The sequence below is a fragment of the Mercenaria mercenaria genome, chromosome 1 (genome assembly GCF_021730395.1).
Source record: "Mercenaria mercenaria strain notata chromosome 1, MADL_Memer_1, whole genome shotgun sequence".
Taxonomy (NCBI): Eukaryota; Metazoa; Mollusca; class Bivalvia; order Venerida; family Veneridae; genus Mercenaria; species Mercenaria mercenaria.
The window spans coordinates 4,402,796-4,427,131 of NC_069361.1; the positions used below are offsets into that span (position 1 = coordinate 4,402,796).

General features: G+C 37.4%; 1 protein-coding gene across 2 annotated transcripts in view; it reads left to right on the top strand.

Annotated features, from left to right (window-relative positions):
* The window catches only part of LOC128555596 (solute carrier organic anion transporter family member 4A1-like), a 56,659-nt gene that overhangs the window by 15,784 nt on the left and 16,539 nt on the right, over positions 1-24,336 (top strand). The window contains exons 2-5 of one of the 2 annotated variants that reach the window (XM_053538374.1): positions 15,279-15,383; positions 16,583-16,653; positions 17,648-17,820; positions 19,078-19,221. In XM_053538374.1, the coding sequence (XP_053394349.1) occupies positions 15,279-15,383; positions 16,583-16,653; positions 17,648-17,820; positions 19,078-19,221 (493 nt within the window). The remainder of the gene's footprint in view (positions 1-15,278; positions 15,384-16,582; positions 16,654-17,647; positions 17,821-19,077; positions 19,222-24,336) is intronic. The other variant, XM_053538382.1, reaches the window with a different exon arrangement.

The following is a 24,336-nucleotide window of genomic DNA, read 5'->3' on the forward strand; positions in this document are numbered from 1 at the left end:
CTGCAAACTGGTCTGCAGTTCGCGATTCGAATTGCAAACTGTAAACTGGTCTGCACTTTACGATTCAAATGTCAACGTGCAGTCTGATCTACACTGTCCTGCGCATTGCAGACAAGAATGCATTTCACGGTTGGTCTGCAGTTCGCGTTTCGAATTGCGAACTGCAAACTGGTCTGCAGTTCGCGATTCGTGTTGCGAACTGCAAACTAGTCTGCAGTTTAAGATTCAAATTTCAGGGGTGCAGTCTGATCAACACTGTTCATTGCGCATGCAGCACAGGAGAATGCATTTCACAGTGGTCTGCAGTTCGCGTTTCGGAATTGCGAACTGCAAACTGGTCTGCAGTTCGCGACTTATGTTGCGAACTGCAAACTAATCTGCTGTTTACGATTCAAATTTCAAAGTGCAGTCTGATCAGCACTGTCCAGCGCATTGCGGACCAGAGTGCATTTAATAATTAGTCTGCAGTTCTCATTTCGCGTTTCCAACTGCGAACTGGTCCGCGGTTCGCGTTCCAAATTGCAAACTGCAATCTTGTCTGCTGATTACAATAAAAATTTCAAAGTGCAGTCAGATCAGCACTTTCTTGCGCATTGCAGACAAGAATGCATTTCACTGTTGGTCTATAGTTCGCAGTTTGTGTTTCCAATTGTGAACTGCAAACTGGTCTGTAGTTCGCAGTTCGCGTTTCGAATTGCGAACTGCAAACTGGTCTGCAGTTCGCAGTTAGCAGTTCGCGATCTGAATTGCGAACTGCAAACTGGTCTGCAGTTCGCGATTCGAATTGCGAACTGGTCTGCAGTTCGGGATTCGTATTTCGACCTGTAAACTGGGACACAATTTACGATTTAAATTTCAAAGTGCAGTCTGATCAGCACTGTCCAGCGCATTGCGGACAAGAATGCTTTTCATAATTAGTCTGTAGTTCGCATTTCGCGTTTCCAACTGCGAACAGCAAACTGGTCCACAGTTCGCGTTTCAAATTGCAAACTGCAATCTTGTCTGCAGATTACAATAAAAATTTCAAAGTGCAGTCTGATCAGCACTTTCTTGCGCATTGCAGACAAGAATGCATTTCACAGTTGGTCTATAGTTCGCCGTTTGTGTTTCCAATTGCGAACTGCAAACTGGTCTGCAGTTCGCAGTTCACAGTTCGCGATTCGAATTGCGAACTGCAAACTGGTCTGCAGTTCGCGATTCGAATTCGAACTGCAAACTGGTCTGCAGTTCGGGATTCGTATTGCAAACTGTAAACTGGGCTACAATTTACGATTCAAATTTCAAAGTGCAGTCTGATCAGCACTGTCCAGCGCATTGCGGACAAGAATGCTTTTCATAATCAGTCTGTAGTTCGCATTTCGCGTTTCCAACTGCGAACTGCAAACTGGTCCACAGTTCGCGTTTCAAATTGCAAACTGCAATCTTGTCTGCTGATTACAATAAAAATTTCAAAGTGCAGTCTGATCAGCACTTTCTTGCGCATTGCAGACAAGAATGCATTTCACAGTTGGTCTATAGTTCGCCGTTTGTGTTTCCAATTGCGAACTGCAAACTGGTCTGCAGTTCGCAGTTCGCGTTTCGAATTGCGAACTGCAAACTGGTCTGCAGTTCGCAGTTCGCAGTTCGCGATTCGAATTGCGAACTGCAAACTAGTCTGTTCTGCAGTTCGTGATTCGAATTCGAACTGAAACTGGTCTGCAGTTCAAGATTCAAAATGAAAGTGAATTTGAAGGTTACTCTTATATTTTAAAGTAATAGGTCAGTGTTTGCTAAATATAAAATTTTGAGCCGTGCCATGAAAAAATCAACATAGTGGGTTTGCGACCAGCATGGATCCAGACCAGCTTGAGCATCCGCGCAATCAGGGCAGGATCCATGCTGTTCGCTAATGGTTTCTCTAATTGCAGTAGGCTTTAAAAGCGAACAGCATGGATCCTGACCAGACTGCGCGGATGTTGGCTGACAGTGACTTGAACATTCCGGCTAATTACTTCAATATCCGGGCAAATTCCGTCAAATGAAACAGTTCTTTGATTAATCTTACAATTAATCTTTCGTTGATTTTATTTACAAAGGGCAATATAATTTTTGTTTACAATTGAAATGATATACACACATGTACTGTAATAGAAATCACACAATGTAAAGCTGAATTATTTTACAGGAACAACGCACTACTGCAAAAGCTGCACAAGATTTTTTTATTTCATGTGTTTTATGACCTTTTAATAAGTTCTAAATACAATAGAAATGTATTTGAGTTAAAAACATTCCATAAGAAAAAATGTTATAACATCATGACAGTAAATGGGTTGGGCTTTAAGCCATTCAAGAGTTACATTAGGCCATACTTGGCTGTAGACGATCCTTATAATGGGTGTAAATGTCTTTACATTGAAACATGTCACAATACATATATCAACTGATAAAATAAAGATAAAATAATACAAAGTTTTCACAAAAAAAAAAAAAAAAAAAAAAAAAATCACGCGCTCTGTAAAGAAATACAAACTACAATATTAAAGATATTTCAAAATATTCCTTGCCACACCGACTGGTGAATTAATTGAAGTAATCATAAGAATTCTAAATGATTTTAATTTAGTTTTCTATGAATTTTACTGTATTGCTCGTAAGAGTACATTACTCTGAGCGTAGAAGGAATTTGGCAGTAAAAGGTACTAAGAGAACACCAGTGAATTTCTTTCTCTCATTCTAGCTCTCCTTTATACTCATAAAACAAACCAAGAAGATTGGTCATACAGGACGGATTACACCAAACCGGAAGTGACTACTCAGTGTTACATGTGAAGTAGTCCAAAATGTAGTTCCATGCTATCGATGAAGTCTGGTATAATGAGTGACATGAGGAGGTGACAGTTAAATTTTTGGCTTATGTTTATTGCTTATTGTATTTGAGAATAGATCTAGACCATTTTGATTGTAAATTTCCTGGAATAAGTTTTATTCTTTGCGAAAAATGTCTACCTACGCGTAATTGCTAAACGGCTGTTTTCATGGGGGCATTTGTAGAGGGTGATGTTTCTCAGAACAGATTATTTTTGTTATATACAACATAACGTGTCAATATTTTTCTATTTTTGATAAGAAGACATGTTATACTAAATGACCATATATGGTTTTCAGATCATTGAAATGCTCTAAAGTGCTGAAAATGAGGTCTGAATGTTTTGTTATTAATATGAAATAAATAAGGAATTGAATTGGTAGAATGTAATCTACATGACAAGAATTCACAAAGACTGTACGGGCAAGGATGAAGTGCCTCGGACATCTCCGTTAATATTCGTAATAACACGTTCATTGCCGAGGATATCCAATTCAATTAAACAGCAGACGATACCGCCAGGGAAAAGTATTAGTTTCCCCGCTATGCGCGGCGCACGTCACTATTAAGTTTAAAGAGCATGAAATGTTACATCCCGTGACAAACATGCTATAACTTCTACATGTTTTCATTGTTTATATTTAAGCTTATCTATATTCGTCACCGGTAATTGATATGGGCGGCTCCTCCATAAAAATGTTACTAAATTCATTGGAAAAAATCCTGCAAGATAGAGAAGCTCCATTTCAAGATTTTTCATTTCTTCTTTACTTTTCCAGTTTGCAGATCGCATTTGAAAGCGTGAACTGAGAACTGCAAACTGCAGACCAACTGTGAAATGCATTCTTGTCTACATTTTGCTGGACAGTGCTGATCAGACTGCACTTTGAAATTTGAATCGTAAACTGCAGCACAGTGTACAGTTCTCAATACGAATCTCGAACTGCAGACCAGTTTTCAGTTCGAATTTGAATCGCGAACTGCAGACCATTTTGCAGTTCGCAATTCGAATCGCGAACTGCGAACTGCAGGCCAGTTTGCAGTTCGCAATTCGAATCGCGAACTGCGAACAGCGGACCAGTTTGCAGCTCGCAATTCGAATCGCGAACTGCGAACTGCAGGCCAGTTTGCAGTTCGCAATTCGAAAGGCGAACTGCGGACCAGTTTGCAGTTCACAATTAGAAACGCAAACTGCGAACTGTGGACCAACTGTGAAATGCATTCTTGTCTGCAGTTCTAATGGAGAGGAAGTGCAGACTTTTCACATTTATGTTTAGCAAACACTTGCCTATTACTTTAAAGTATAAGAGTAACCTTCAAATTCATTTTCATTTTGAATCTTGAACTGCAGACCAGTTTGCAGTTCGCAATTCCAATCGTGAACTGCGAACTGCAGACCAGTTTGCAGTTCGCAATTCGAATTATGAACTACGAATTGCGAACTGCGAACTGAGAACTGCAGACCAGTTTGCAGTTCGTAGTTCGAATCGAAAACTAGGAGCCGCAGACTTGCCGGCACTTTGCAGTTCTACTGAAGAGGGAGGAAGTGCAGACCATTAACATTAATTAGCCGTGCCATGAGAAAATCAACATAGTGGGTTTGCGACCAGCATGGATCCAGACCAGCTTGCGCATCCGCGCAGTCTGGTCAGGATCCATGCTGTTCACTTTTAAAGCCTACTGCAATTGGATAAACCATTAGCGAACAGCATGGATCCTGACCAGACTGAGTGGATGCGCAAGCTGGTCTGGATCCATGCTGGTCGCAAACCCACTATGTTGATTTTCTCATGGCACGGCTCAAAATTTTATATTTAGCAAATACTGACCTATTACTTAAAAGTATAAGAGTAACGTTAAAATATATTTTTATTTTGAATCTTGAACTGCAGACCAGTTTGCAGTTCGCAATTCGAATCACGAACTGCGAACTGCAGACCAGTTTGCAGTTCGCAATTCGAAACGCGAACTGCAGACCAGTTTGCAGTTCGCAATTTGAAACACAAACGGCGAACTATAGACCAACTGTGAAATGCATTCTTGTCTGCAATACGCAAGAAAGTGCTGATCAGACTGCACTTTGAAATTTTTATTGTAATCAGCCGACAAGATTGCAGTTTGCAATTCGGACAAGTTTGCAGTTCGCCGTTGGAAACGCGAAATGCGAACTGCAGACTAATTATGAAATGCATTCTTGTCCGCTATGCGCTGGACAGTCAAGTCAAGTCAAGTCAAAAATTTATGAAATGTAACTTAGGCCTCCGGCCCAAAATACACTACATAATATATAGTAAGTAAATATATAAACAGTTGTGATCCCACAAAATATATACATATACAATCGGATAAGTTGAAATACATATTCATAGGTTCAGCACACAGTCGACTAATAAACATAGGCTGCTGAATATCATATTTAACAGGTCAAACATTATTTAAGAGTTTCTCAAGATACAATGCTGTTAGATATAACACCTTTTCATTTTCAGAGCTAAGTATGTTATAAAAACTTTGTATACTTCTGTCAGATGAATACCAATTAAGAAGATACTGATTACGGATCTCACTAAATTTCTCACATTGAAAAAGCATGATATTCACATTCACCAATACTAGTGTTACTTCTATTATAACAAAATTGGCAGATACGAAGATACGAGATTCAAAAGGTGTATTGTTGTGCCTACCAGTTTCAACATGCAGCTTATGGCTTGAACAACGAAATTTTGACATTGCTAGTCTGTATTTAAATGGCAAATTTATTGTAAGGTAACGTTCTGTATTTTATAAAGTTTTAAAATGTTTATAATGGTGACATCTACTTGATTCTTCGAAAGACTCTTTCCAGTTTTGTTTATGACAATCTATGAGTCTTTGACGAAAAATACTAACGAAGTAGTCAATATTTCCAACATCATGTGAAACCCAAACATAACCCAAACCATACAAAAATAACAAGTGTTTGACCTGAGTAGCCCAGGTGATTCTACCTACGTTATCTAAAGATTTTAGCATAAAATAACACCGTTTAGGGTAGCTAGAGTTATCCATCTGTATTAGTTAGCTGATCAGACTGCACTTTGAAATTTGAATCGTAAATTGTAGCCCAGTTTACAGTTTGCAATACGAATCCCGAACTGCAGACCAGTTTGCAGTTCGAATTCAAATCGCGAAATGCAGACCAGTTTGCAGTTCGCAATTCGAATCGCGAACTGCGAACTGCGAACTGCAGACCAATTTGCAGTTCGCAATTCGAAACGCGAACTGCGAACTGCAGATCAGTTTGCAGTTCGCAATTGGAAACACAACCTGCGAACTATAGACCAACTGTGAAATGCATTCTTGTCTGCAATGCGCAAGAAAGTGCTGATCAGACTGCACTTTGAAATTTTTATTGTAATCAGCAGACAAGATTGCAGTTTGCAATTCGGAACGCGAACTGCGGACCAGTTTGCTGTTCGCAGTTGGAAACGCGAAATGCAAACTGCAAACTAATTATGAAATGCATTCTTGTCCGCAATGCGTTGGACAGTGCTGATCAGACTGCACTTTGAAATTTGAATTGTAAACTGCAGCCCAGTTTACAGTTCGCAATATGAATCTCAAACTGCAGACCAGTTTGCAGTTCGAATTCGAATCGCGAATTGCAGACCAGTTTGCAGTTCGCAATTCGAAACGCGAACTGCAGACCAACTGTGAAATGCATTCTTGTCTGCAATGCGCAGGACAGTGTTGATCAGACTGCACGTTGACATTTGAATCGTAAAGTGCAGACCAGTTTACAGTTCGCAATTCGAATCGCGAACTGCAGACCAGTTTGCAGTTCGCAATTCGAATCGCGAACTGCGAACTGCGAACTGCAGACCAGTTTGCAGTTCGCAATCCGAAACGCGAACTGCGAACTGCAGGCCAACTTAACTAAAATTGATAATTTTACCTTGTAATTACAAAAAAAAAAAAATACCCGTATTGAATTCAAAACGCAATTACAGCCTTATCAGTGTTATAAACGTCTGTGTTGATTTAACGTTCCTTATTTAGAGGTATTTGGCAAGTTTTATTACAGGTCCAATAAAAAGGATTTATGCGTGATGCATACAACATTTTATTACTTCCATAAATTATCATTCAATGGGATTACAGTATAGAAATTTGTTTCATGTAAAATTATCTTGAATTGAACATGTACAATAATTTATGAAAGTAAGTTAATCACGACGACATTTATGATAACTGAAAAGATCATGAAACCAGGTAAAATTTTCACGAAAACAAAACTATATCATTAAGTTACTGAAGTAAAATTCAATTCTGTTTTAAATGCAGATATTATTTACATTGCAAAAACATTCTTGTACACAAAAAATGCTCCGGACATATTTTCCAGCTTTAATTTGATCAAGGCGGACCTTGAATTTATTTACTAAAAATTAACCTTTTGATCACAATACCGCATGTTCACACGGCATTGCTTATGACGCTACAACAACAACTGCGCGCTGAAGTTAATTTTTCTTCGAAATTAGTGGAAATAAACCGTCTGAGAACGAATCAAATTTTTATTTCACAAAAATGAAATAAATATCTTTCAAAAGATAAATTCAATGAGAGTAGGAAAGTTCTTGCACCTAAGCTTTCATATCAATGGTTTTGTAAAAAAAAATGCTTTGAAGAAACGCATGTATGAGATTTTTGCACATTTTATATGGAAACAAAGAAGGGAAAAAATGACGAAATGATGGCATCAAACTTCATGCGAAGAACGAATCAAAAATTAAGATAAAATTTAATTTAAAAAAAACCTTGTGATGAATCAAATGTTGAACTTTGGTAATATGTTTGCACCTAAGGTTTCTTATTTTTAGTAATTTTGTTATTAAGTAAAATGTGTACATGCCCTTCTTATTTCTATATAGAAAATCTGACCGCTATCGATTAGTGGCCGGAGGAATATTCTTCGGTATGAGTTCTTGAATAGTTCTACAAATGAATGTAACTTTCATTAAGATATCTAGAGTAATATATTGTATACCTAGTAATAAAGAAGCGATAAAAATCGTAAAATATACGTCGAGAAATCCGTGCAGAACTTAGCGCTATTATCTGAGTCTACATGTCTTTTTGACCACACCAAGCACGTGATCGCGATCGGCCAATTTGCTCTGAACAAATGTGTAATATTTTATGCTATTATAGACAAATTTGGTCATTTCTGTAAAATTACTATATAAATATGGTACGCTTTATACAAAGTATATAAAATATGTTAACTATTTGCGTTGTTAAAAAGGCTCAGGTCTATAACTCTCTTTTGCGGAAAATGTATTAGCAATAATTTTGTATATGTTAGAAGTTTCAAATAATACATGTTTATTACCTTGCATAACTTCGAATATGACCACGCAGATAATGAGGTCACTGAAAGGAAATTTACACTAGTGTTTCCACTGATGTGATAATTATTCTTATCACTATAAACGAATGCCATAGTCTCAGCCTATTCTTTAATTAGTACTTATCCTCGCAGAAACATAATATTTCCGTATTTCGGGTCTGAACGGTAGATATTCGGATCTGGCAGTATGTTAACTAATAATAGTGTTACCGTCTGTGTGATTACACATTCCATAAAAGCTACCACAATTACTAAAAAATGGGATAACTAATGTAATTTCACGTTTATCTGAACGTTGCGTAACTTGTCAATTCTTCAAAAACAATTTGAAACGGTGACGTCGAGAAAACGTAAACTTGTTGACCTAGTATCAAAGCATAACAGCTAATTACCTAAAAACGACACCGCAGAACTTTCTAAAATTTGACAGTTTTTCAGAAAACATACTAATGTAAAACATATTCAGTTTTAATCAAAAAATTGCGAATGGATATTTTTTTAATGCTGAGCGAAGCTATTTTTGTGGAAATATTAAGTAAAAACAAAACTCGTTTTTTGGCTCTCATTTTATTAAGCGAAAACGTAGAGCAATTCCGATTAAATCATCATCAAATAAAAATCTATTATAGTTGATTGTAAATGTGTAAATAAAAACTGGCGGCACTTTAGCTATCTACCCTATTTGTTTAGCATGTTACCAGAAACAGACATTTTTTGCCTATTCTTAAGGGCCATATCTTCACATTCACGTCATTTTTTTCAGCGTCGAAAACTGTTACTGTAGTGGTGCTTAAAAAGTTCTTATAGCCACAAAACGGCACGGTAAAACTTTCTGGTTTTTACTACATATTTACAGGACGTATTAGTGTAAAACATATTCAATTTTGGTAAAAAAAAATTACGGATGGATTTTTTTTAATGCTGAGCGAAGCTATTTTTTGTGGAAAATTTAAGTAAAAAGAAAACTAGCTTTTTTGGCTCTCATTTTATTATGCGAAAACGTAGAGCAATTCCGAGTAAATCATCGTCTAGAGTTTCATGTCAGCTTTCATTTCATGTATAATTTATAGGTTTACGTTAAAAAATATTGCCGGTACAATAATTTCAAGGCAGATTTTGTCCCCGTATATCTGACGTCAAAAGTGCGCGAAGTGGTCATGTTTGCGACGTCATGGAAACGTCACTGATGCATTAAACGTATAAATATACACAGATCTAAATCAGAAATATCTTCCAGTTTTTGTTGGTACCAGTCAATAACGTGGGCTCTGAAAAAAAGTTATAGTGTGGTTCCTCCTTAAAATGTTCCTACTGGTGGATACGCGTAGCGAATAAAATATGGAACAAAACATTCAAATATGTTCCCGTTTGTGAAGAAAGCACCAAATTTTGCCGCGTGATGAAATTACTTTAAGGGATCCAAAATCATACAAGAGGAGGAGACAGGCTCTTTCTTGCATGCCGGGCAGGATTTTCCCGTGCTTTTCCAGTGCTAAAAAGACTCATCTTACACCTCACGTGCTATAATTTATGAATGAATGCGTAAATTCATACGCTACTTTAACAAAATAGTGCATTAAAAAACTTCTTTTTTTCTTATATCTTCTACAAATGGAAGAATAAGGCATGCAAGAAAAAGAATTAATCACTGGCAGCGGGTAAAGATAGGAATATCCGGCACCACTCGGGTAAACTGTTTATCCGAAACCAGTGAAAGATTCCTATAATCTATCCTGGAACTTCATTTTTAATCAATTTAAAAATTAAGGTAAAAATGTTTTTCCTTTAAATTGAAATTTATCTATATAGTAATGTTTCATATTATCAAAACATGGATAACATATTACTGACAATGACCGACAATCATTTGGTATTGACAAATATACAAAGTTTACCCCAAAATACTCCTATTTCTCAAGATACATACTAAAACGGTCGTATTCAGATATACAACGTCAAAAGAAAAATGGGGGTCCTGTTTTCATCCAAACACACAAACTGCAAAATCAACTAAAATGATTCCCCAAATTGTAGAAGAGGTATAATTATGACTTAAGTTTCAATGATAAATTCTGAAAATGTAACTTATCAATTTTTTAAAAAAGGAAGGCCAGTTATTTCTTATTTTTATGCATTGATGTATCTCACTAAACATGGCCTCGAATAGTGAGTATGAACATAAAAACTGGTGTCGCTAATATATTGATTATTCCAAATATCGTATATTTTCAATTGAACTTTTAAAGGTTTTTACAACCATGTTATATGATCTTGCTTACACATGATTGTGTATATTGGGCATCCTTCGGTTTAAGCTTTTTTTGTAGAAGAAATTTCGCATAGATAGGTCTCACAAGAACCAAAATGCCCAAGTGACAAACTTAAGTAGAAACATTCGAACAATGAAAGTAAAGTAAGTGTACTTATGCCATGGAAGTTATGAAGGTAAACCATGAAAAGTTCAGAAAGTTTTTAGTATAAGATGATCAATTAAAGCAAACGTGCAATATTTGTCTCAAAAGAACTATCCCGTATTTAACAATGTTTAATGTTAGGAGGAAGACCCCGGGTGCCGTCTTCGGATATAACTTTAGCCATGAACTGGTACCTGGATGAAGCCATGAATTGTTAACAAAGCCAACCTGGTGGCTTACATTTATTAAAAATAGATATCTCGTGTGGACGTCCTTCTGAACGGACCTTTATTCAGTATTTCTTTTGTTATAAAGTACCCAAACAAGCGACAAGCAGTACACAATAAACCGTTACTGTACGGGATGAACAGAATTTACTGTTATCTATTGTCCTCAGTACCCAACAAATGCAAAGATACGAGCGGGTACAAGCTACAGACCATGGGTGGCTAACTCGAAACTTACGATATCGCTGAATTTACGAGGTTATTTACGACAGTGTTAAGGTAACACTAAGGTAACGCTATTTCTATAACTCAAAGCATACCTTATCAACCTCGTATGTTGAGCCTGACTTACGGTACCGTAAACGTAAAAAAGTGCATAAAAATGAAACGGGAATCTTCCACATTTGTAATTGTCCTATCTTTAAGGAAAAATTATGTAACAACCTGTAATTATTTCCTTCATTTCTGTGTTGATTTAGTTTAACTAAATCAATTAGAAAATACTTATTAAATCCCACAGATGTCCGTAGCCGGAGCAAGGGTATATGGAGATTTTTGGAACTTCGTGAAATCGTTCAAAAGGTCCTTTTTTGCTGTTGTCTAAAAATGTCAGTATATATATTCATCGGATGTCAGATATTTCCGTATTTGAAAGCGGCAACCTAGACATTTCAGAAATATTTTTAAAATGGAGTTCGTGTAATAATTGTTGATTCTACGGAAGCGTGAAAGGGCCATCAGACGCTAATACGTTTTATTACGTTAGGGACGCGGAAAGGATATATTTATAGTTGATATAATTATTTATCGCCATTTTCAGACATATCAATAAACACCCGGCCCAGTGGGCCTATAAGCCAACAGTAAATGAAATTCGTATGAAATTAATGGCTTACAAAAGGCACCCTAATGTGTTTTCTAGTAAAAGAAGTTAAGTGCCACATTTGTGATCAGGAAAAGTTAATAGGTTCTTATGTAATTGTACTAAAACAGTTTGTAACTGACCAATAATACATTGAATATATACAATAGCGACAAAATTATACATAATATGTATATATAGGTTAGGTAAATTTGAATGGTAAAGGCAACGCGCCGACAGTGGTTAGTTAGGGAGGTTGTGTCCCACCCTCCTCCATAGGATGGTTTGTGGGGGTGGGGGTGGGGGGCTCCCCCAAGGAAAATAGGATATATGATATGAAAAACACACTTTGGTGCGCTGTTTTTATTTAAAAGAAAAAATTACTCTTTCCACTCCGTGGTCTACCCCGGGTATTAATATTAATTTATGATTCATTTGTAATGTGTCTCTCTTGCAATGAAGGTCTCGGGTGCAACAAAGGACTTACTTTTTGGGAGGTGAATGTATAATATTCTACTTGATGGAGCTCCTGGTTTATCTCATACGAGTAAAATTAAATATAAAAATGTTCAGACAATTTTTCCTACAATCAAAGTTCCGTCTAATGTTGCTGTCATGCTGAAAAGGACATTAGTTTTCTATGAAAACAGTTCTTCTTTCATACAAAGACAGGCATATCGTCATTTTTCGACAATAAAAATATAAAAAAAAGAAATTCAATAAATAAAATTTGCTAAGGGGATGAGATATAAGATGAAATGAAGATTCAAAGAGGCTTTTTGCACGCATTTAATGTTGAACTGTGATAGAGGTATACAGTGCATCCTGCATTAGCGGTCACCTACAGGTATTAATTAAGCAGCCACTTGATAGATAGATACTGTCAAAGGTGCTTTACTGGCTCGAGCGGAAAAAAACTAGTCAGTGTCACACGGACCATTCGGACAAAAAAAGCAGAAAAAGAACATGTCAAAGGTGCTCTACGGGCTCGAGCAAAAAAAAACTAGTTAGACACGGAAGATTTGGACAAAATAAGCAGAAAAAGAACATGTCAAAGGTGCTTTACGGGTCAGCATTGATTTTCTAGAATATTTGCGGATCATATTAGATTTTTGAATAAAGTGATAACATTAGATCATTGTCAAAACAATACACATATTCACTAAAAGTCTAAAGTATATCAATTATCAAATAATGAATGCGAGGTTATTTTAAATTATTAGTAGATATGTATTCATCAACAGATCTGAGTGTACCACTGAAATAGCTGACAGCTCTTAATGTATACTTATAGCCTATTATACCGCATTGACGTTCTGTCATCCATGCATCAGTTGTCCAGCTGGTCAAGTTCGAAATGCTTCAGTGTGTACGTTTCAGCTTGTGGGTCATTTTATGTCAACATTTACAAACACTTAAACCTAGCTTCTTTAATGAAAATATTTTAACATGAAAGTGAAAACCAATCTTTATTAAACACCTTAAAGGATCACTTAGTGTTGCACTGGACGAATTTATCTTAAACTGCATATATAAAAGCAAAAAAAAAAAAAAAAACAACAACCAAAAACAAACAAAAGAAAAAAATACGGATTAATATGTCAGAGGAACGCCGGCAGGTGAAAAATTTATTTCATTTTATTTTGATTCATATTAAACGATGCTTCATAAGAATTTATAACACAAACGTGTACATTATGTAACAGATATCTAAGTTAAAGTGACAGGTTAAGGGGAAAACAAACCCAGGATGGTTTATATAATCAGCGAGATAAATCAGTCGGTGCATATTATAAGATGGGTTTTGTAACTCCGTTCGTCACATTTGTATTGCTTTCATTTTGACCGCTATTTATGAAGCTTGTAACAGTCTATATAAGCGGAATACTCAACAGAGGACTTTTTTCTGCTCTGTCCGTATTGCTGCGATCATACTTATATATAGTATGTATTTTATTGCTTACATATCTGTAGGATCAATAAAAACGTTTTGCCGCCTGTGCCAGTGTTAAACATACATTTGCTTACAGTCTTTATGTGGCTTCAAACACGACAATGCAAATATATTGCGTCTGTGGCAGTATATTCTGTAAACTACTGATTTAATTAGTTTTAGCAAGAAAATATTTGTTCTGAATTGACCATCAATTTTCATTTTGTCGATATTAATTTTGCTACCAAAAACGTATTTATTTCACTGATTTCGTGCAAACATTAACCCACGAATAAATTTACCACACTATATTTTATTGCACTATAGCTGGAGGGTGGTTTCAAGTGCAAATTTCTTACAAGAGGCGTCAAGTTAAGTAATAATGTTTATTTGTAAATCGCTGTTTTCCTTTGTCCTACTGAAACGGGAGAGATCGAAATCAACCGCAGTTGTTTTGTCCACGAGAGGATTTGACCTCCACTTTTGTCTAACTGACATTTGCAGAGTTGGAAAATTTTGCAACTATTTATAAGACCGAGAGTCACGCCGTGGCCTTAAGCATAAAGTTCTTATGTTCAGTCTCCTGGGTAGCATGACCTCGTTAAACGACCTTTGCCATTAGTCTTTAAGGTAGTTCTGCACGACGTCGTTTGAAAAACCGGAAGTGATGGGGCAACGTTATTTATCCGGAAACATAGAATAAATCCTGGATTCAGTGTAGGAAATGAAAATCAGTTTATGAATCAATAAAAACCTGTGAGTATATTTTTTACAAGGGCACTTCTGTTATCTTTCTAAAGTCAAAATATGATATTTAAACATATAGCACGTTAAAAAATTCGAAATAATGTCTTAAAATTTAGGTGAAATGTCCGATTCACTTAAATCATGGTCAAATATCTGAAAAAATAAGCACACGGACCTATACATTTTACTACACCAAATTATAGGTAATTTTAATATTTACAACCGTGAGAAGTTTCATCGAAATCTGCATTGTAGAAAAAAAAATCTATTCGCAAAAATGTTATGAAATGTTTTCCCATTATGAAATATTGCATGAGGTCCTTTTTCAAATCAGTCTTGCAAAAATTCAAGCACACGACCCTATTTTTTTATTTGCTGACTTTTCTAGGTATATTCTGAAGTTTTGAAAATTCAGTTTAATCAAATTCTACATAGTAGAAAAAAATTTGACCCAAACGCGCAGAACTACCTTAAGTATACTAACACGATATATATTTGTATTTAACTATTGCAGATTGTTGAACTTCTGTTAATGAACAATCATGGGAACTGAGACTGAAAACTAAAGTATTATTTGATTAAAACCTACGCTAATTTTGCGTATCTTCAGTTTTGCTGTATTAAAGCTTCTCGTGTTTTCATGTGGAGTAAAGACGGGTCCGCGATTTTGACTACACTAATGTAATTAGTCTGTGTTCAGAACCTGTGTTTTGTTCACAGGAGATAATTCCTGAGGCTTTTCAAATTTGTATAATTATGTCCTTTGTCTTCTCAAAACACTGGAGATAATCAAAGCCAAGAGCCTAGTTATAACACTAATTTTACTTGTATTTTTGTATCTTACGTGTACAGGCAGAGAAGATGGATGGAAGTATCCAAAATGCGGCATTTCAGAACTCTACAGCTGACATACATGTTGCTGTCACATCCGTCTCCGCCAGTGTCGTAAATGGCCAGGTAACGACTTTTATCGTCAATGTACATGCGTATTGAAAACATTTCTTCTTTGAGTCATATTAAATTGTCAAAGTCTACAGTGTTTTATTTTACTTTTTCTTTCTTTCACTTGTTGCCAGACCATGTTCCTTGTATAAAATAATCCAAATCCTATTGAAAGCACAGAAAAAAAAACAATATGTCGACCATAATGCAAGAGCACCGGCTAACTTTGAATGACATCACTATTGTAAACAATGTATTCTTCCGCAAACTTTCCCAGCATCCTCAGCTGTCACTAAGCAACATCACAAAACTACATATAACCATCTTCCATATATCTGACCTCTTCTAAAATACTCTAGAAGGATATTATTACTGATTAAATTGAAAATAAAAGCAATACCTAGCATGAAAATGCCTTTTTTACCCCATTTTTTTTTTAACTATATAGTGTCGGGGACTACATTCGACCACGGAGAAATACCGGCGCATTACTACAGTCATACCTCTTACCTATGTATCTATGATCTAAGTCTTTAACTGTTTGTTCAGGCAATGCGATTGAAATCCACTTTATGCACACATTAAAGAATGAGTTAATGTTCATACACATTCTAAGTACAAACCTACGAGGCCGTCCACTTTTCCCTTACAGTCTGTGTCCAAATATGAATTCGTGACTGATAATGTTGATGTATGTGATGGCTGCTGTTATTATATAAATCAGAGATATAATTATTCCATTTATTTAACGTGAAACCGCTTCATAAATTCGGATAATCAAGATGGATTATTTCATCTCTGGTGTTAACGATGCCACCAAATACATTTTCTCCTTCTATCACGACAAAATGATGCCATATCGACGCTATTATACAATTTCTTGCAGCTTAATATCTCATTTGTCATTCGTATAAATCAAATCGTAAAACATTTCAAAGGAATAACGCGTATTGAATGTCTGCATTGTGGACAATTAAAACATGATATTGCTTGAAACAAAATACACTGTTCGAATGCACGTTCGAATGCACATCTTAATTAGGTTTTAGGTTTCAGTTTTATCGGCCATCATCAATGCAAAAAAATACATGGGACAGACAATCATACATATGAAATAGTGAACATAAAGACAAATGATAAAGAAGAATAGGGAGTGTTCTTTACATTTGTACAAGTTTCTCTTCAAGTAAAACATTTTGTTTTTGTTTCTTCAGATCCCTCCCAAAGATGACACAACACCTATCCAGATTGATAGACGGTTTGGGTACGGACCTTGCAAGCCTAAGTAGGTTTAAGTACATTTATGTTTTGAAACCAGGTGCAAATATTTTTTTTAATCTAATTTCAAATAACAAATTCTACATTTTAAATCTTGCATCGTGTGCGTTTTTGATGCAGTTTATTTTCTCTTGTAAACTTATAATTATGTATTTGTAATTTGAAACGCTCCACAGGGGTATATTATGTATATTATTACATTCGTCTGGACAATTGTATCCTGAACCGCGATACACGATGGTAGACGATGATGAAAGCGCGATGGCGAGATGGCATGATGTTGAAACAACGACGATACGTTAGCAAAAATGCGATAATGAAATCGCGATGGGGAAACGTCGGTGTAATATCGCATTTTCATCATAGTACCTTCGTACCATTGCATTTACACCATCGAAACTTCGCGTTATCTTCATCGTACCATCGCATTCTAACCATCTTACCGGCGCATTTCATCATCGTACCACCATGCAATCACGTTTACATCATCCTACCATCGCGTTTTCCCCATCGCCATCGTACCATCGCGTTTTCCCAATCGCCATCCTACCATCGCGTTTCCCCATCATCATCGCGATTTCATCAGTCGTGTGCAGCCGCGTTTTAACTATCATCTCGTGAAATTTGATCATCGTATAATCGCGTCATATCGTTTCCATCATCATAACATCGTGCATCGCGGTTCAGGTTTCAGTAAAATGTCACGATTGTTCAAATGGAATATTGCGAGTATAAACAGGATATTTGTTTGTTTGTTTTGTTGTCATAAAAACACAAAATGCAATATTTGCACGTGTGGTGTGACCGCGCACGGTTGTGATTTTTATGATCTAGAAATATTTTTATCTTATTATAAAAGACATTTTTCAATATCAAGTTTATTCTTTATCCAAATTTTACCCATTATGTAGAACTAGTTAAAATCTTTTACTCCGCGCAATTCACCAGTATACTGTATTTATAAGTATTTAGTGAAGACGTAATGAAGTTATATATTTTAGATGCATACAGATTTTTAACAAGTTACCAGTTCTCGTGCTATGGTTGACACTTTACTGTTTTCTCGAGGGGTTTGCTATCAATGGGATTGCAAACGCCGGCATCCCGGGGATCGAGCGCCAGTTCAAGCTTACTAGCTCCAAGTCGTCCATCATTCCGGCATCACAAGACATAGGTAAGCCTCCACATAACATTTGAGCCGCGTCATGAAAAAACCAACATATTGGATTTGCGACCAGCATGGATCCAGACCAGCCTGCTTATCCGTGCAGTCTGGTCAGGACCCTGCTGTTCGCTAACGGTTTCTCTAATTGCGATAGGCTTTGAAAGCGAACATCTGGTCGCAAACGCACTATGTTGGGTTTCTCATGGCGCAGCTCATTTATGTTAAGGTTACCAAATTTACTGTTAGTCGGATTCCGACGGATTAGATTAACAGGAAATGTTTTGTCACTGCGGGTTCAATCCCCAGATGAGATACAAGATGCAAGAAATCCAAATGCGTAAAGTCGCTTGCATGCGTCTCTTACTTATGTGGATAGATTGTGAGTTACCAGTATTTGCGGAATCTAGTTACTGGCGGAGTACTGGTCCGAGATCCAGTTACTGTAGAGTACTGGTACGGAATACCGGAATTCATTACTGGCGGAGTAATGGTATGGAATCCAATTGCATGGCGAGCACCGCTACGGAATCAAATTACTTGCAGAGTACTGGTATATGAATCCAGTTACATCCGGGATATTGGTACGGAATCCAGTTACGGGCGGAATACTGGTACGGAATCCAATTTCTGCAGAGTACTGGTATGGACTCCAGTTACATACTGAGTACTGTGTAAAATCAGATCACTGGCAGAGTACTGGTTCGGAATAAAGAGCAACGTTACACACCAGAAACAATGTTCAAATTGAATCCATCCAACATCAAGCAATATATTGAACGGTTTAACTTCTAATTCTCAAAATAGTGAGCCAGAAAATGATGCATGCAGAAAAAGTTCTATAGCCTCCGTAACACGTACGAACTGGATTTTTTTTTGTCGATACATTGTCTTAGAGTGTTTTACTGGTAGTTACAGACTAATATTACTGATGTCATGGGACCACTAATCATTTCAGCGTTTTCCAGCAATCGTGCTAATTTTATGACGTACTACTTTCTCGAGACAGAACTGTTAATTTGTCGAGCAATTCTCCCTAGGAATCCTGGCTGAACATCTCCGAAACATAAAATATTTATAGCTATTGTAATAACATGATGTACTTGCAATCTTAGTAATGCAACAAGTAATTGTCACATTTAACTGAGCATATCCCACAGCAAAACTCATTTAAAACATTAAGAGAGGACTTTGTACCTCTTCTTTACACAATCAATTTGGATTTCTTTTCAAGTGAAAACTGTTATTATATAACCAATGTTCTTGCAGGTGCTTTAATCATTATCATGTTTGTGAGTTATGTCGGCGGACGTTACAACAAAATGTTTTGGATCGCTGGCGGCTCTATCGTCATGGCAGTTGGATCTTTCATTTTCATTATACCCCATCTAGCCGCACAGTATAACTACGAAGGTTAGTATTTTAGTTAAGTTGGTCTGCAGTTCGCAGTTCGCAGTTCGCGTTTCGAATTGCGAACTGCAAACTGGTCTGCAGTTCGCAGTTCGCGATTCGAATTGCGAACTGAAAACTGGTCTGCAGTTCGCGATTCGAATTGCGAACTGTAAAGTGGTCTGCACTTTACGATTCAAATGTCAACGTGCAGTCTGATCAACAATGTCCTGCACATTGCAGACAAGAATGCATTTCACAGTTGGTCTGCAGTTCTCGTTTCGAATTGCGAACTGCAAACTGGTCTGCAGTTTGCGATTCGTGTTGCGAACTGCAAACTAGTCTGCAGTTTACGATTCAAATTTCAAAGTGTGCAGTCTGATCAGCACTGCCCGGCAAATTGTAGACAAGAATGCATTTCACATTTGGTCTGAAGTTAGCAGTTCGCGTTTCGAATTGCGAACTGCAAACTGGTCTGCAGTTCGCGATTCGAATTGCAAACTGTAAACTGGTCTGCGCTTTACGATTCAAATGTCAGCGTGCAGTCTGATCAACACTGTCCTGTGCATTGCAGACAAGAATGCATTTCACAGTTGGTCTGCATTTCGCGTTTCGAATTGCGAACTGCAAACTGGTCTGCAGTTCGCGATTGAAATTCGAACTGCAAACTGGCCTGCAGTTCGCGATTCGAATTGCAAACTGTAAACTGGTCTGCGCTTTACGATTCAAATGTCAACGTGCAGTCTGATCAACACTGTCCTGCGCAATGCAGACAAGAATGCATTTCACAGTTGGTCTGCAGTTCGCGTTTCGAATTGCGGACTGCAAACTGGTCTGCAATTCGCGATTCGAATTCGAACTGCAAACTGGTCTGCAGTTTGAGATTCATATTGCGAACTGTAAACTGGGCTGCAGTTTACAATTCAAATTTCAAAGTGCAGTCTGATCAGCACTGTCCAGCGCATTGCGGACAAGAATGCTTTTCATAATTAGTCTGCAGTTCGCATTTCGCGTTTCCAACTGCGAACTGCAAACTGGTCCGCAGTTCGCGTTCCAAATTGCAAACTGCAATCTTGTCTGCTGATTACAATAAAAATTTCAAAGTGCAGTCTGATCAGCACTTTCTTGCGCATTGCAGACAAGAATGCATTTCACAGTTGGTCTATAGTTCGCAGGTTGTGTTTCCAATTGCGAACTGCAAACTGGTCTGCAGTTCGCAGTTCGTGATTCGAATTGCGAACTGCAAACTGGTCTGCAGTTCGCGATTTGAATTCGAACTGCAAACTGGTCTGCAGTTCGGGATTCGTATTGCAAACTGTAAACTGGGCTACAATTTACGATTCAAATTTCAAAGTGCAGTCTGATCAGCACTGTCCAGCGCATTGCGGACAAGAATGCTTTTCATAATTAGTCTGCAGTTCGCATTTCGCGTTTCCAACTGCGAACTGCAAACTGGTCCGCAGTTCGCGTTCCAAATTGCAAACTGCAATCTTGTCTGCTGATTACAATAAAAATTTCAAAGTGCAGTCTGATCAGCACTTTCTTGCGCATTGCAGACAAGAATGCATTTCACAGTTGGTCTATAGTTCTCAGTTTGTGTTTCAAATTGCGAACTGCAAACTGGTCTGCAGTTCGCAGTTCGCAGTTCGTGATTCGAATTGCGAACTGCAAACTGGTCTGCGGTTCAAGATTCAAAATAAAAATATATTTAAACGTTACTCGCATACTTTTAAGTAATAGGTCAGTATTTGCTAAATATAAAATTTTGAGCCGTGCCATGAGAAAATCAACATAGTGGGTTTGCGACCAGCATGGGCCCAGACCAGCTTGCGCATCCGCTCAGTCTCGTCAGGATCCATGCTGTTCGCTAATGGTTTCTCTAATTGCAGTAGGCTTTAAAAGTGAACAGCATGGATCCTGACCAGACTGCGCGGATGCGCAAGCTGGTCTGGATCCATGCTGGTCGCAAACCCACTATGTTGATTTTCTCATGGCACGGCTCATTAATGTTAATGGTCTGCACTTCCTCCCTCTTCAGTAGAACTGCAAAGTGCCGGCAAGTCTGCGGCTCCCAGTTTTCGATTCGAACTACGAACTGCAAACTGGTCTGCAGTTCTCAGTTCGCAGTTCGCAATTCATAGTTCATAATTCGAATTGCGAACTGCAAACTGGTCTGCAGTTCGCATTTCACGATTGGAATTGCGAACTGCAAACTGGTCTGCAGTTGAAGATTCAAAATGAAAATGAATTTGAAGGTTACTCTTATACTTTAAAGTAATAGGCAAGTGTTTGCTAAACATAAATGTGAAAAGTCTGCACTTCCTCCCTCTCCATTAGAACTGCAGACAAGAATGCATTTCACAGTTGGTCTACAGTTCGCAGTTTGCGTTTCGAATTGTGAACTGCAAACTGGTCCGCAGTTCGTAGTTCGCCTTCGATTGCGAACTGCAAGTTTTCGCAGTTCGCCTTCGATTGCGAACTGCAAATGGCTCAGTTCGCAGTTCGCAGTTCGCTATTCGAATTGCGAACTGCAAAATGGTCTGCAGTTCGCGATTCAAATTCGAACTGAAAACTGGTCTGCAGTTCGAGATTCGTATTGAGAACTGTACACTGTGCTGCAGTTTACGATTCAAATTTCAAAGTGCAGTCTGATCAGCACTGTCCAGCAAAATGTAGACAAGAATGCATTTCACAGTTGGTCTGCAGTTTGCAGTTCTCAGTTCACGTTTTCAAATGCGATATGCAAACTGGAAAAGTAAAGAGAAATGAAAAATCTTGAAATGGAGCTTCTCTATCTTGCAGGATTTTTTCCAATGAATTTAGTAACATTTTTATGGAGGAGCCGCCCATATCAATTACCGGTGACGAATATAGATAAGCTTAAATATAAACAATGAAAACATGTAGAAGTTATAGCATGTTTGTCACGGGATGTAACATTTCATGCTCTTTAAACTTAATAGTGACGTGCGCCGCGCATAGCGGGGAAACTAATACTTTTCCCTGGCGGTATCGTCTGCTGTTTAATTGAATTGGATATCCTCGGCAATGAACGTGTTATTACGAATATTAACGGAGACGTCCGAGGCACTTCATCCTTGCCCGTACAGTCTTTGTGAATTCTTGTCATGTAGGTTCCATTCTACCAATTCAATTCCTTATTTATTTCATATTAATAACAAAACAGTCAGACCTCATTTTCAGCACTTTAGAGCATTTCAATGATATGAAAACCATATATGGTCATTTAGTATAACATGTCTTCTTATCAAAAATAGAAAAATATTGACATGTTTTATGTTGTATATAAGAAAAATAATCTGTTCTGAGAAACATCACCCTCTAAAAATGCCCCCATGAAAACAGCCGTTTAGCAATTACGCGTAGGTAGACATTTTTTCGCAAAGAATAAAACTTATTCCAGGAAATTTACAATGAAAATGGTCTAGATCTATTCTCAATACAATAAGCAATAAACATAAGTGTGGCAACGTTAAATGTCGCAACGCCGCTAAATGTCGCAACCACCGTTAAATGTCGCAAGGTTGACGTTAAATGTCGCAACCACCGCTAAATGTCGCAAAACCGTCTGCCGCTAAATGTCGCACCTTTAACGTTAAATGTCGCAAAAATTTGCCCACCTTTATATGTCGCAACACCAACGCTAAATGTCGCACTTCCAATTTGACACTATGATTATCAATTCTTTGTGTATATTTACTTTTTTGAGGGAAGAAAAATTAACAGGTTCATGTAATACAAATATAGTGTTTTTTGTTTGTAGGGGTAGGGTATGGGTGGGGAACGGGGTGAATAACGACACAGAAATCGAAGACACAACATTATGGACAGAATGGCTAAAATGCAGTTTTAGCCGTTTTTAAATGCAAATGGTGGCAAGATGCCATTGAATTACTTTAAATATTTTTGTATCATCATTTTTTTTTTGTTATAATTTCACGTCATAACAGTGATAAAATTTGTTTCAGAGGAGAAACAGTATTAAATGTCCTTTAAAGTTTAGCGAAAAACGTGTTTTTGCTTGCATTTCATATACTAGGTTACATAGGGAAATACTATGGCTGATTTCAAATGAAATTGGAAGCAAGAAGAAATAGTGTTACATTAATAAAATACACCAGTGGAAAGATAAGAAAATGAATTTTATGGTGGGAACAGTGATAAAATTAGATATATAAACTGAAAATAAGAATGGTCGAAACAAAATTTAATCCTTCTATATTTCAATGTAAATCATAGGTCTGTCTCTGCGGCGGCTGTTCTCGCACCCCGCTGCGGATGGCTTGATAAGACGCCTAAGAATAAAATGTTGGGTGTGACACACATCACCAAGATAATTAATAGAAAGTATAAATATTTACATTTTTGAAGTGGGGGGGGGGGGGGGGGGTTGTATGTGTGGGTAGGCGGAAAAGTAAGATAATGAGGGAAATGAGACTAAACCAAACAATTTTAAGAGACTAAAGTAAGATAATATCAAAATTCCCGCTTTACCTGAAAGAATGTACAGAGGGCCACATAGGATATTTCTCGGCCATTGAAGCTTGATAGTTACCTTATGACTTTAAATGTAAACCTCCAAACAAAGAAATAGAACCCATGGCTGATTAATAGAAAATCTTCGTTTTCTATAGCTGGTACAAAACACAGACTTCGTGTCGCGTAGTTGTACATCCTGTTGTGTAAAAGGCCTGGATTGTTGCCCGAGCCGATCCCCCCCACCCAAACCCCACCCTTGTTGGCTTACAATTGACTTATATTCATCAAAGTTGCACCCAACTATTTTGGAAATAATATTTTCTCAAAATGTAGACCCAAAACGCCCCTGAGGCGTTTATACTTATATTTCAAAATTCACCAGGGGAAAGAACCGTTGACCCCTTAAAATGGGGTGTGTGTGTGTGGGGGGGGGGGAGGTGAGTACCCCTCCAGTTCCTTAAAATTAAGAAGAAAAAAAATGCACCAGAGGCAACCATTTTATACATATTTTTCAAACTTTCCCGGGGAGAGACCCCGAACCCTCGAAAATGACAGGGATAACCCCTCCCATACATCGAAATTTTGAACAAAAAATGCAATTAAAATCCAGCATTCCATACTTGTTTTTCAAAATTGTCA